The 14,167-nt window shown below is 36.8% G+C and overlaps 1 protein-coding gene across 1 annotated transcript in view; it reads right to left on the bottom strand.

The window, feature by feature from the left end:
- FAM98B (family with sequence similarity 98 member B) overlaps nt 1-14,144 on the bottom strand; it is an 18,452-nt gene extending 4,308 nt beyond the window's left edge. The window contains exons 1-8 of the mRNA XM_035889784.1: nt 14,068-14,144; nt 13,526-13,674; nt 12,556-12,690; nt 11,675-11,853; nt 4,713-4,793; nt 4,196-4,312; nt 1,633-1,800; nt 26-143 (exon numbers count right to left, since the gene is read on the bottom strand). Coding sequence (XP_035745677.1) covers nt 26-143; nt 1,633-1,800; nt 4,196-4,312; nt 4,713-4,793; nt 11,675-11,853; nt 12,556-12,690; nt 13,526-13,674; nt 14,068-14,069 — 949 coding nt within the window. The 5' untranslated portion in view covers nt 14,070-14,144. The remainder of the gene's footprint in view (nt 1-25; nt 144-1,632; nt 1,801-4,195; nt 4,313-4,712; nt 4,794-11,674; nt 11,854-12,555; nt 12,691-13,525; nt 13,675-14,067) is intronic.
- Between the last annotated feature and the right edge of the window lie 23 nt (nt 14,145-14,167).

Below are 14,167 nucleotides of genomic sequence, written 5' to 3'. Positions count from 1 at the left end.
TTCCCCCTTCCACCCCCACCCCCACCTCCCCAGCCACCTCTTCCACCACCTTCTTGTCTTTTTTGCCAAGGAGGCATTTCGGGGGGAGGTGGTTCAATCTCTGTTGGTCTGCCTCCACGGTCAGGTACTCTCCCCATCAGAACCTGTATGGAAAAATAGGTAATTTTCAGTTTAAGACAACTGTTACAATAACTCGAAGGGACACAAGGTTATCCTCCCACGGACAAAGACATGCTGCCTGCTCTTTATAGGGAATACGGTTCCCTCAGTGTGGTGCCTGACAGCAGAATCCCTATTTCCTGTCCTTGTAACTTGCCACAATGCAACAAAACGCTGAAAGTGATCCTGTTTTCCACCTATAAAACTGAAATAACTGCAGCTAGCTAGCTCATACTGCTTTTGTGAAATCTTTATGAAGAAAACTACAAGTATGTGAAGTATTAGTATTACAATAAGCAACATACATAATTCATATATATGAATATATAGAGAGATACAGAAAAGACTCCTTATGATGCATATCTTCTACTTAAGTTTTAAAGTTCAAGTTCAAACCTAATCATCTGGAAAAAAAATGCAAACTGGCAAACTGATGTGCAACTCTAAAAGGAACGGCAGTTTGGCTTCGATTAGAAACTACTGACACTCAGGAGAGAGCTGTAACGGACAAAATACACAACATGCTGCAGTAACACCTTCCAGAAAAGAAAAAAACAAAGTGATCTTGACTTTGGTGGGTATTACTCAATGTACAAAAAGGGAGACAAAGTTACACAGAACATAAGCTGAAGAACAAAGAGGTATCCAAGTAGGTCTTTTTGTCGTTGTTTTCCTATTTCCTAAACTCTCTGTGTGACAAATGTTAACATACTCCGGTCAGTCCCAGGCACTCCAATTAAAGTCCTCTCAAGAAAAAAAAAAAACAAACCAACTTTCTCTAAGATCCTACAATAATTAAGAAATTTCAGAACCTTTGGGATCAAAACATATTAAAGGGTATCTAAATGAGGCACAAAACTTTAGCAAAATCTGTAAATAAAGGATTAATAAAAACAGGCTTAGTCACCATTTGAACGGTGAAACTAACATCATTACTTGCAAGCTTCAGCTTTTATCATACACGAGAAAGCAGTACAACGTTGATTTATTATGGTAGCCAAAACACAGTTTTACTTTGCAGCAAAATGACACTTCCATGGAAACTTCTGTGATTTATAATATACTGATAAACTGAAGATGCTGATTTATGAACTGAACAATATAATCCTGGCAACAGGTAGCCCAGGAACTGATACCACAAAGACTTACACGTATCTGTAACTTGAGGCATGCAGTTCCACTGAACTCAAGACATCATTTACAGCACGCACACGCATACACCACCCACCACTGTTCCTTCTCAACTAGACTACTGTTTCATCCTGTTGCATGACTGACTGTGTAACAAGATAAAAAAAAAGAAGTTGCTGAAATGTTTCTTAGAATGCTGCAAACCTTCCTTTCTTAAAGCACCGGGTATCTTGTGAAAAGAAATCAAAACATTAAGCAAAGAGTACAATTCCAGAATTCCTTCTAACAGGTCTGTAAACTCCCATGTCCTTTTATCACATCCCAGAAAGAAAAAGTATATACCTTGTTGATCGCACAGACTGTATTTTCCCGTGTTGATCCACTACTTGTTCTTATGATCTTCGATAAATCTTCTCGAGCAGCAAGAAGGTGAGCTAATGTAATAGTTGACTTTGGAGATAAGGCATAGCGCTTGGGCTGATAGATTCGCGCTATGTCATCTGTTTTTACCTAAATGATAAAATCAAACACAACTTACTTGCTCGGCATAAAGCACACAAACACACTTACTGTAAACCATGTATTGGTCTCAGTAAGTTTCAATTTGAACACACAGCGTAATGTCTGAAAATCTAGGTTATCTCACAAAACATAGTGCCAGTCGCTACCAGTTCTCTTTGTATTGATGGAGCTATTGTATAAAAATGCCGCTGATTATGTTTAATTGATGTTGAAACTTCGCACCATTACAAAAGAAACTCTCCTATCCACTGGCATCAAACAGATTCTTTGATGTTTCCAACATATCTAAAGACTAAAATTTAAGAGTCCAAACTGCTCTCTCCAGAGCTGTACGTAGCCATATTTAACAGATCGCTTCTAAAGGTGATGCAAACAGAGCAATTTCGAAGTAAGGGCATTTTGTGGCAAAAAAGTTAAAATGTATCAATGCAGCAAAACACTTGTGCAAACCATGAAAAAGTGAGACTGAGAAGGGGAGAAAATAAGACTTTTTTCCAGACACACTTTGATGTTTCATTTGCTTAACAAAAAAGAAAAATAAATACGCTTTCGGGAACATCTAGAATGTTCTTCAGAGTAGAAAAAAAAAAAATTATCTTGGATGGACCAGACAACAGGTCCTGTTCCTTTACATGACTGTTTTGCTAGGCAATTACTCCACCATTTACAGACCCATTTCAGTCTGCAAACTTACCCCTCTCGGGAACTGAACAAGTTAAAAAAAAACCCCAACACACAAAAAAGGCCACGCTATCAAAGGCAGAGAAAGGTATCAACACCTATTTAATGGTGGGAAAAAAGGCAGGCTAACAAATAAATTAAGAAAGGACATCAATTTGCCTCTTGGCTTAAAAAAATAATATCTAAGTTATATCAATGCCAAATCATCTTCAAGCCCCAAAACATTCTTGGAGAACTTATAAGGAAATATTTCTACAAGAGAAACAAAGAAAAAATACAACAATCATATGTAATTTTGAATTAATGTGTAACCTGGTTATTTCTGTAACTGCACACTTTTTCACATCAACATTGTTTATATGACAGGAAAATGAATCATCTTACTACTTTATCATAATTAAAAATCTCTTTAAACTGTTGTTCTATTGCAAATGCGTATTCATTGTTTTTCATGTTGTTTGAATGGAATAATAGCAAGTGACTTAAAATTTTAGTCTGTTTAAGTTAGCGACCAGTTAACATCAACTACATTTTAGAAATATACTTTAAATTTGAAAATATACAGTTGTGCTCGTACAGCTACAAGGAAGTTCACATGTAGGGACATCTCTTGGCTTCTGTAAGCTAAATGTCCTTCTTTTCCTTTCCTGCAGCATAAGAGCATTCACAACCCCTGCAGAAATTAAACAGTGAGCCGTTCCAAAGCTGCACAGCAGCACCTAGACTCATGTCTTCCAGGGATACCTAGTGAGCTTCATGAAACCAATTCTGTCTGTATGCGTCAACAACAAATTATGACCCCAGAAAGGCTTGTAACAATCCATACTTTAAGCTTTTGAAGTCTTAACACTTACTCATCTTAAGCTTTCTACACAAATCTTTGGAAGGAAAGTTGATCTTGCAGCTCATGAGCAAGAATATCTGCCTCCAGCTTCCCACATGTATATTCATCAAATTACAAATTTTTTGTATCTTATCTCCCTACGTTCTTGGATAGAAAAAATATATATTTCTAGCTCAGAAATATCAGATTAGTTAAATTATGACTGTTTTTTAAATGTACACAGTGCTAAGAAACAGTACAAATGAAATGATGACAACTAAAATGACACCAGCAGAGAAAATCCAGAGGAGTGGTTTGGAATTTTTAGCCACCTGAAGGATTACAAGTAACGGTGTGCTTTTCTCTTACAGGCTGCTATTCAAATAACTTGTTTGGCTGACCATCTGTTCATTCTGCAGCTTTGAATCCAAGACGAAAGGCAGCAGTCACTGTAATCTCACTGAGTTTATAGGCAGTCACTCTTTGCACCCAATCTACGTTAAGGCCCCAGTGTTTGTCTTCCTCTTGCATCTGCATGAGAAATGCTGAGGTTCCCCCCTAGTTTACTTGACTAGAGGAGGGTGGATATAGTGAAGAAAAAGGGAGATGTGAACCTTAAGTGAAGTGAGAAACCCCAACAGAGGATGCTAGAATTTATAACTGTGAAGCTATAAAACAAAGGATGGACTGTGCCATCTGGTCAAATCCTTCCCCTTTCTCAATATCTAGGACTTGGATGTTACAACTTGGGATGAGAAACTGGTTGGAAAGATGACAACAGTAATGGAAGTGTATTTACATCGTGTATATTCAGTAGGACGACCTGGGGAATTGTAGCAGACTCCCACCTACAGGAAGCAAAAAATACAGCAAGCTTACCTTTGCTCTATCAGACCAGCCAAAAGACTGTACTGTCACATCCAGCCTCTTCATTAACATACGCCGGCGACATTCATACTCATTGCGAAGAGCATCATTGATTTTTTCCAATCTTTCCTGCAGTGTTACAACAACAAAATCCAGTCATTCAAATCTATAAAGTTATAGAAGTCAATTTAAAGTTAACCCCGTTCAGCAACTAAGATGTCTATCCCCAGGTGGCCATTACAAACTACATAAAATTAGGGATGTATCTATGTAGTGCTACAGTAGTATGTACATACAAAATATTTTGAAAGTTACTAAGTGGATGAATCAACATAAAATCTGTTTTATAACATTAATTCTGGAATTAGCACTGGATTAGCACTGTTAATATTTAGCAATTGAATTTTAGTATTAATATTTAGCAACAGAACAGCAACTGTAAAATCGACAAAGTTAGATGAAGCCGTATGCATTAATTTTGACCATGCTGTTAAATACAGAAAAGAAATGGAGAGGCTTTTTTTTTTACCGCTTGGTCAGAAGTCAGAGGTTTTGTTAGCAGTGATTTCCCCACAAGGTTATTTTGAACTTTTGAGAGAATGTCCTTTATCTGAAATGAAACACATACTTCTCAGAACACAAATGATATTTACGTTTATTTCAGCACAATTTGCTGCAATTACAATTTGCTACTCCTCAGATCAAATACAGCACGTTTGTTCTAGCAGACTCATAAAAACAGATACACATCTTCTGGCTTATCATCCATTACAAAAAGAAGATTTCCTGAATACTTTCACTACATGACGAACCTCTATACAAAAACATTTTCTGGCACACCACTTCTCCTCAAAATTATAATAGAACAATATCTATATGGCAAATTTATCAAGTGCATAGAGACAGTAGGACTAGTTAAATTATTCATTTTACTTACTCCTAAGTGTTGTAACTACAACTAAGGAAATGCAACAATTGGAAGCTAGGAGTTCTGTTGCCAAATGCTAGGCTTGGCTACAAAAATCTGGTGATGGGTGCTAGTAAGAAAGGCAGGAGATATGATAGGCACGTGGTCATTCTCTCTCACTAATTTTCTTCTAATCCCAAAGTTGGTTCCATTTAACATTATGTGTAAGACTTTTGCATTCTTTCTGAATCAGCCTGCATTATACTTTCATTAGTTTTTGCCCTCAATAATCAGGGATGAAGTATGCTCTCTCTCTCTCTCTGCCTTCCAAACTCCACTGCATTCTCTCCTCTCATTACAAGAAATCTCTACTTCCTCTTCTTGAAGATTGGCACAGCTCTTCTAAAACCATTATCATGAACACTCACGATGCTCTTATGTAACTTTCCAGCCTACTGATTTTTCAGCTGGAGTAGACTTCTTGCATATTATTGCTCCTGCAAGTTTTGCAGACAGTCTGATGGGGAGAACTACACCTTTTTTAAATAATTATGGGGAACCAAGTCAAACAAGTCTAAAACTAGCGTAAATCATATTTTACATGTCACAAGGAAGGATTAAAGTAGTGTATAATCTACAATAAAACCTGTAGCTGAGGACAGCCATTAGATACATTTGCAAGGATTATAAGACTTCATGTAGGCACACAGGCATTTACATTAAATTTATCGTAAAGGTATGGTTCAAAGCTCACTCTTCCAGTATTATCTTAGTTCACCTTGTCAGAGTTTTGAGCTCTCTGTATTATAGAAATACTACCTCCAGTGATGACTGTTAAAAAAACTTCTAGGAGACAGAAATCAAATTCTACAGCACCTAGTTATTTGATTAAAGAAAGCTACTTGAAAAGGAATACTTCATAAATCAACTATCATATTTCAGGTTTTTGTAATTATCTCCTTTTCCTTTTTTTGCATATACCAAGGAAAGAATCTGATCTCAAATTCTGCGTGAAAACCAAGGTGTATATTTTGTTCTTTTTACATCGCTTTTGGGCAGCACGGTGGCAAGTTAAAAACAATATTACCCCTGGAAAAAGTCTGAAGTAAAAAATGTTGTGCAGTAAACAAATTATGGGAAAACAAGTGTGTTGACTCCAGCAGAAAAGATAGTCTAGTAGTATCTGAAAAGTGGTTATCTAGTTACTGTAACATTCCCTGCTATTATACTCCACCCATACCAAAAAAGAGGTTACAATAAGGGGTGAATTTCAGTTCCATGACCCCCACACTCCTCTTTCTCTGCTAATTCTTGCTCCTTCGCAACCTTTATTTTCTTCACAAAAAGCCTTCCAGGGCTGTCTGATTTGTCTGTCTTCTAAATGTAGCCAGCTTGTTTTGATTTTAGTGAAGCATGTACATGATGCCTCTTACAATCTACTTCAAAATTCAAATGTACTTAAGCATAAACTATGCTTGAATTTAAACAATGTCTGAAGAATCAAAAACTGAAGTTAATAATCAACAATATAGTAAGATCATCATGACAGCAAGAGATGAAGAAATCAGTAATTAGTGTAGAAGAAGGAATAAAGAGCAGATGACTTAAAAATTCTATTAGGCAAGAGGTGTCTATCCGTACACCATTAAAGTCAGAAGTATAACCTCAAAGGTTCTAATGAGTTGAAAGGAAGAGAGTCTACTAAAATGAGACTGGCTGCTGGAAAAAAACACCACCAACAAAACCAAAACATACCCTCAACGTAATTTATAGTTACAGAGTAGAAGAAAATCTGGAAACCGGTGATGCTGAATACTATCTAGAGATTAGAATTACTGCAAGTTTGCAGCTGCAAGGGCAGCTAAGAGGTAAATACAGCACTGGGCTCCACGTACAAAAGCCATACACTCTGCTATCACAAGTCGATCACAATTAAAAGGCCTAACCCAGCACTGCATACTCCTGATTTCCATAAACTGAAGAACGAAAGGAAGTTTAGAGAGAACAATTAAGGAAGAGAATCAGTGAAAATCGGAACTAGAAGAAACAAGAGCAGCTAAATTAAACAACCCTTTCTTGACTGGAAAACTGCCCCCTGAATTTCTGCAACCTTTTCTTTCCAAGTTAAAGAGAATACCTGTGTAATTTTACCCAATGATAGGTTTATTAATCGAGTAACACTTAAGGAGGAATCTTTTCACTGATGAAGTGGTCTACATTCACGTTTGTGACACACTGTAAAGTCACACTCAGATTACTGAGTCTCCACTTTACTCCCTCATTCCCCTCAGCAGGATGCTGAGTGCATAGCCTACACCTATACCGTCGAGGTCAGCTGAGCTGCCTTACGCTTGCAGAATACATCGCCCAGCCCTGACTGACGACAGGGCTATGAGCAAAAGAGCTTTGACATGCACCTGTCTGCCAGAGGACAAGAATACAACGGATGTGAGAATCTACGCTGTAACCTACATTCCTAAACATGACAGTTGCCGTAGATTAAGAAGGTTAAGCAGGAGTTTAAGAAAACCCCACCACTACCACCACAACCCAGAAAGGAGTCTGTATGTGTAAGTGGGAACAAGACCAGAAGAAGTGCCCAGATAAGGAAGCAGTGAAAACATACTCATAGAAATGTAAAACAAATTCTAACAGCCAAATCACCCCAAAGTTCTCACTCAGCTGTAAAAAGCAAACCAATTAATTAAAAGCTAGATGGAGATGAATATATTTGACTATTCGACATACTGTGTAATCAATGACCTTGGTAACATTAAATATTTATAGGATTGCTTTGGAAGTTCACATATGCTCTAAAAATAGTTTAAAACTAAATTGGTTATTGGATTTGTCTGAGATAAAAATATTGACTTAAAAGCCTGCTGTATAAAATTATACAGTTATTCTATTGTTACCAAAGAAAGCATACTTTACGTATTGAGCATGACATTTCTCATCTGTTTTATAAGTCTGTACTCCTTTCAAAAAAATTTTAGCTCACATGTCACTACCATGTTCCATATTATTTATTACTGATCTTTATCCTCTGTCAATATAAAGCAGTAATTTTTATGTTTAACACCATCTGCACAAATAAACATCATGTGTGCGTGCACCTCCAGGGTTTCTAAGATTTTGAAAAAAAAACCTGACCAGGAGAGAGGTGTCATTTTATTAATTCAACTTAAACTATCAACACTTTAAAGACGGAACATTGTCTCAAATAGTCATAACGTATACTGCACAATTGCAGAAAGATGACCTAAAATCTTAAGCACAAAATATCTTTAACCCATCCTCTGCCTCTCTTCCATTTAGCTGCAGATCATTTTAACTTCAATATTTATCTAACTTTAAGGACACTTTTGTTTGACCTTTATGTCAGGTGAACGCGACAACTCTTTCATCTTGTTTCCTGCAACTCCATGGATACTTAATGTACAGGAACCACTATGTCTGTAAAATTATTAAGCACTTAACAGTGGAAAGTAACACACTAACTTAAATATGAATAAGTTCTAGGAAGTATTCCCAAATATTTTTAAAGATATTATTCTCATATTTCACTTAAATGTTATTTTAGCTTAGTTTTGATTTAATTCCTGTGGTAACCCTTTATAGTTTCTTTTCATTGTCTACTATTAGGGAACTGCTTTTCACGTATTAGAAAACAAATAATGTGGGCAAAACCAATTTAGAAGCCTTTTGAATAATATCGTATTAGGAAGTCTTTCAAATATACAGTATTAGAATGTCACTTCGTAATCAGGTGTGAAATTCACACTATCTCGACTGGAAAAAAGCCAGGTGTGGTCAGCATGAGTTATAAAGCGCAACACTGGCATAAACTTTCCTGAATCTTTCATCAATGTTCATTTAGAATTAATGGGGGTTTTGGTACTAAATTTCAGAACACCTCCCAGCGTTACCCTTTGTAAATATACTTCACAAGGGAACAGCAGGTTAAAACAACTGAAAAATTACTATTAGTTTTTCAGTGCTACAGAATAAAATATATTTAGTGGTAGACAGCTGTAATACTGCCAACTCATCTCTCACATTTTCTTACGTATGTTGAGAACCACTACCCCAGTTTAGTACAGGAGATGCAAATTTAAAAGGTACCTCCTATGGCTGCATATTCAAAGTTTGAGCTACTATAAAACTCATAGTTTGAATGAAGAAAGCAATCCTGGTTTCATACTAGTCCTTTCAATAAACTGACAAATTATTAAAAACAATCAACGTTCTCATGTTCCGTACCAAAATACAATGTGTGATCTGTCCCTTTGGTAGATTGCTGCTGCACAGCCAAACTATTCTCAGAACTATTCCCACAGCTACTGACAATGCTGAAGATGCTAGACAGAGACAAAGAGTAGACATGTTGAAATGCTGCAGATACATTTGCAAATTCAATAAAAATACTAGATTAGTATGTAAGTTTCTATAACAAATGATATAGTAAATACTAAAAATCAGCTAGTAAATACTAAAAATCAACAGTGCAGTTTTACACAGAACCTAAATAAATAACAAGTAACAAAATATTTGGAAAAAGAAATTGATGATTTCAAGTCAATTCTTGCAAGAATCTAAAAAAAGTAACAAATGGCACTCTGAAAAAAAATGTTTACAAAGCCAATGAATTCCAGTTGGTGGCATCACTGTTCTAATGCAGACACATCTACAAATGCAGGTGTTTAACTCTGTCTTGTATCAAAATAACTTTGAACCTGTCCTATATTAAAGTAAGAAACGAAGGAAGGAATTAAACAAGGAAATGTATAGAAAAAATTGTACAAAATCTCCTGAGAGGTAGGAAAAAAATCCTGCATTTGTAAGGGATGAAACATGCAGAGAACAAATTACACCATTAATTTGGGGTCACAGAAGATGAGTGAACTAGTTTTGCACCTTTCTACACTCTGAAGTGAGTACAAGTAGTATAACCACTGTGGAATTGACAGACATGAAAACTATCACAAAATAGCTCGGGCAGTATTATTAAAAAAAAAAAAAGATTAAAAAAAGATAACACACTTTAAAGATTCTGCTTGTTTTAGTCCTTATGAAACTGTAAAAGTTGACATAAACTGTAACAGTAACACCCTACACACCAATTCAAGCCTGTGACCCTATCTGAAAGGAAATCTTGGATTTTGCAAAAGGTGGCAGATACCAGGAGTCTAATAATTCAAAGAAAACTTTCTAGACTCTCTATGTGTGTGTGAAGGAACTGGCCCACCAGGTCTGGCTTCGCTGTCCTGCAGTCGCAGAACTAGAGTCCTACCCCTTTAACTTGGGATGAAACTAAATCTGTAAGGATTTAGTGAAGAGAAGCAAGGAAGCAAGCAAGGAAGGCTGCTGCCCATGGCTGCAGCGTACAAACCCACGTGGCTGTAAACACAGCTAACACCCACAGAGGGAGATCAACAGTAGTAGGCAAGTTTCAATCAATTAGTTATCAGCTGGAACTCTGACATTTTAATCCTCAGAAAAGTGCTAGAATTGTTTCTTCATCCTTTCAAAAATACTTAATGGAAAGACTGGATATAAAGATTCCACTAGAACTAAATAGGTCAGGCACAGTTAACGGTGCAGGAATAGGCATTTTCACTGTCACCTGGATGATACTTTTTATAAATGAATCTATTAAAAGGTTTAGTCTTGTCACACTAAAGACGTACAGATGTAAGAAAACCATGCAGGTAACAGGCCCTCTCCCCAAAATCTCCGAATGTTCAACTGCCCACTGGATGATAAGAAGAGGAGGAGGAGGAAGAAAAAAAGCAGCATAATCATATAAATTATTAAACTGAAAGACTCAGCAGCAGAGGGAGATTCATTCCATCTATCTCTCAAAATTCTTAAAGGGGACGGGTCACTCGCTCTTTCCCCAAATACTAGGGAGAAACAAAGAACACAACTTTTAGCTGCCTGACAGGGAAGATAAATTCCACCCCAGGAACCTATTTACATTCTACAGTGAGGAAGTCAGACCAAGGATCACATCAGTGAAATGAGTTAGAAACTGGTGGGACACAACTGAAAGAACTGTCGAATAAAGTTTAAGTTGGCTTATTCGCTGACTATTGGCAATTTAGGCATTTTCATCCTCTTCTGCAACTAAGGAAACGGCACTAACAAATCAATAATTGCAATTAAGAAGTTAATAAAATAAAAAGCAAAACCTGAAGTTTCAGATATTGAATTTAAATACATCCCAGAACCAACTGTAGGTACTTAAGTCTGCAATCAGTTATTACCCCAAGTCTTCTGCTTGCTGCAGCACATTTGAATGGGTAACAGGAAAACTATGTTACTTCAACTCATACCTTAAATTTGCACAACAAAGCATGCCTCATCAGGTACATCGAATCCTCAAGGAAATGCTGAAATACTTCAACTCATAACTAAAAGTTTAACTTAAGCACTAATCTGGCCTTCAGAATAAAAATTTCTTTGCACTTGTCAGATAGGGCTTTTATGGATTGGACTGTTGGGCCCTTAATTCTAAGAAGAATGCTTACAGAGATAATGCTTACAGTTTAACAATAGAGAGAACACACAAAAACACATACCTTTTGTTCCACATTGGTTAACAAGGGAGGAATATCAGAAGACGAGGAGTTTGGCAGGCCCAGAGCATCGCAAATAGCTTGCACTTCCTGATAAATTTCATTGTGCTTTTCCAAATGAGAGCCTTTACTTTTCTTGCTGTGCAATATCTTTAAAGCCTGAAGTTCTGTACTTAGAAATACTAGAGAGAAAAGTGTCATAATGGCAGATTTAGAGACACTTGGATATTTCTGCATCCACATTCTGATACACAAATACAACATATACATTTATAATAAGGCCATGATAAAAGGAAGACTCTTTCTCAGTTGTCTCCTGGACAGTGTCAGTTTCCCGTTCTTATCTGAACTAACTCTCACCTGACTTCCTACCTTCAGCCTAGACATCATATTTAACTGCTTAACCCACTTTTGCCACCAGACCCCTAGTCACTTGGCTAGTTTCATATTATCACACTGGTTCCTGCTGCTACTCCTTTGTCCAAATGCAGCTTAAACCTAGATTTTGCATTTCTCAATCCTGCTTTCAGCATCTTCAAATCACGTAGCATTTTCTTTTAAGCTGCCCAGAAACCTCTCAGAAACACAGGAAGCAAGGTCTCAGTTTCAGCTGAGCTGGAATAGATCAAGAGAGGGATCAGGAAGCCTCAGGAAGTTGAGCCATACTTCACAAAGAAATTTTAGTTTCTACTAAAATAGTTTTCTAATAGTTTTCTATTCTCTACTTCTGCACAAGTGAGCTGATGCGTGCTCAGCTAGGTTGTAATGATTGTACACATATATTTAAATACACATAAAGAACTATTTAATGTAAATTGTACAGTAACAATAGAGCATGCATGTAAAATACTGTATTATAAATGGGAAAAATGGTTACAACTTACAGAGGAGTTTAAGACAATCTTCTTTCTCTCTTAACCTGCCCTTGATGTCTCCAGATGTAAGTGATGAATACGGACAAGCCATTTCTCTCAGAAAGCCACTAATCTCAAGCTGGAAGCTCTCTATATCTTTATCACCTATGGGAATAAATAAACACAAAGCTAATGGCTTTTTACAGAAACATCAAACTGTAACTGAATTTTCTTAACGTATACATTTAAGATGCAGGTTTCAATAGCCCAAAGATCTATCACCTACCAACCCAGTAACATTTTCTTTCTTCTTAAAGAAGTTCTACATAGAAGCAGACAAGCCTTTTAATAGTTACAGCAATATTGTACTCATGCTTTGAACAGGAAGGTGATGCTACAGCAGTTTTTGAAGACATGAATGCGAATGAACATCACTAGGAAGTGAACAGCTTATGTCACAGAACAGTGTATCAATGTAATTAATTTTCTGATGAACAAGTTACAGGAGTCATGAGCCCATTTTTTTCAACGGTTGTTTTCAGTTTTGCTATTTTTTTGTGAAAACGTAAGAAATATACAAAATCTCATCCAGAGACAGAAAGAATCAGGTAGTGCTAACAAGCAACTCGTGTATCTACACAGAGCATGGAACGGAACATTGCATCGGACCAACCAGCTGAAAATACCAGGCACCGGAATTTAAGCCATCAAAATATGATTACATATAACAACCACTCATAGAACGCATGAACGTACTTTTTATATTTACGTGGATCTAAAAAAAACCCCAAAGCACCTTTTTTTTTCCTCTTTTTAAAGAATCTTCACAAAACAAGACCTTAATCTAAGAGCCACATACACGTAAACATCAGCCTCGGTTTGGCTACCTTCCAGCTATCTTCTAAACTTCAATACTGTAATTTCACTATTAGCTGAACAGCATGGGTCTAAATCCACTGAACAAATACTAAATTGCTTTAATAAGGTAACATTCATATACCATCTGTTGAAGTGATGCTTTCTTCCATATTACAAAGTGACTTTATTTGGGAACCTAACCAAACGCAAAGCTCAGAAAATTCTCGTGAAGACAATCCATTTTCTGCTGCTTTGTCCAGGGCTTCCTCCTCCAACAGGGGACCCGTGTACCTGCACAGAGACAAACATTAGTGATGAGAAGCAAGTTTAACACAAAATATACACATTTTAAAATCATTTTACTATTAGCTGGTTAGTAACTACACTGAAAGAAATTAATCTTTGTAAGTTACTTCTATCAAGTAACTTCAGACTTTTTTTAAGCACACCATAAAATGAGAGGTAATTTATAAACAAAATGGCTTGTCAGCAAATAGGAGGCAGGCATTTTCATATATCCCACGTGCATGTGAAAACAGAGTTTCATGTCTCAATACATGCTAAACAGACAAGAATTCAAGTATTAATTGAAGTGCTTAGCCAAACAAATTTCCTTCTGGCATTAACAACTCACTGCCCTAGTGCACTGGCAATAAGATAACTGAAAATTAAACTAAATTTTACATTGTTTCCGCTGTGTTGCATCTGAAGCACCTTCGGGGGAGGTGAGCAGGCAGGAATGAACGGGGCGGGCAGCCGGGCCGGTGGCAGACCCGGACGCCCC

This window comes from Egretta garzetta, unplaced genomic scaffold (assembly GCF_000687185.1).
Source record: "Egretta garzetta isolate BGI_Z169 unplaced genomic scaffold, ASM68718v1 scaffold2, whole genome shotgun sequence".
NCBI classification, from domain to species: domain Eukaryota; kingdom Metazoa; phylum Chordata; class Aves; order Pelecaniformes; family Ardeidae; genus Egretta; species Egretta garzetta.
The sequence above is the reverse complement of the archived record's forward strand: the minus strand, read 5'-3'. Positions and strand labels throughout refer to the sequence as shown.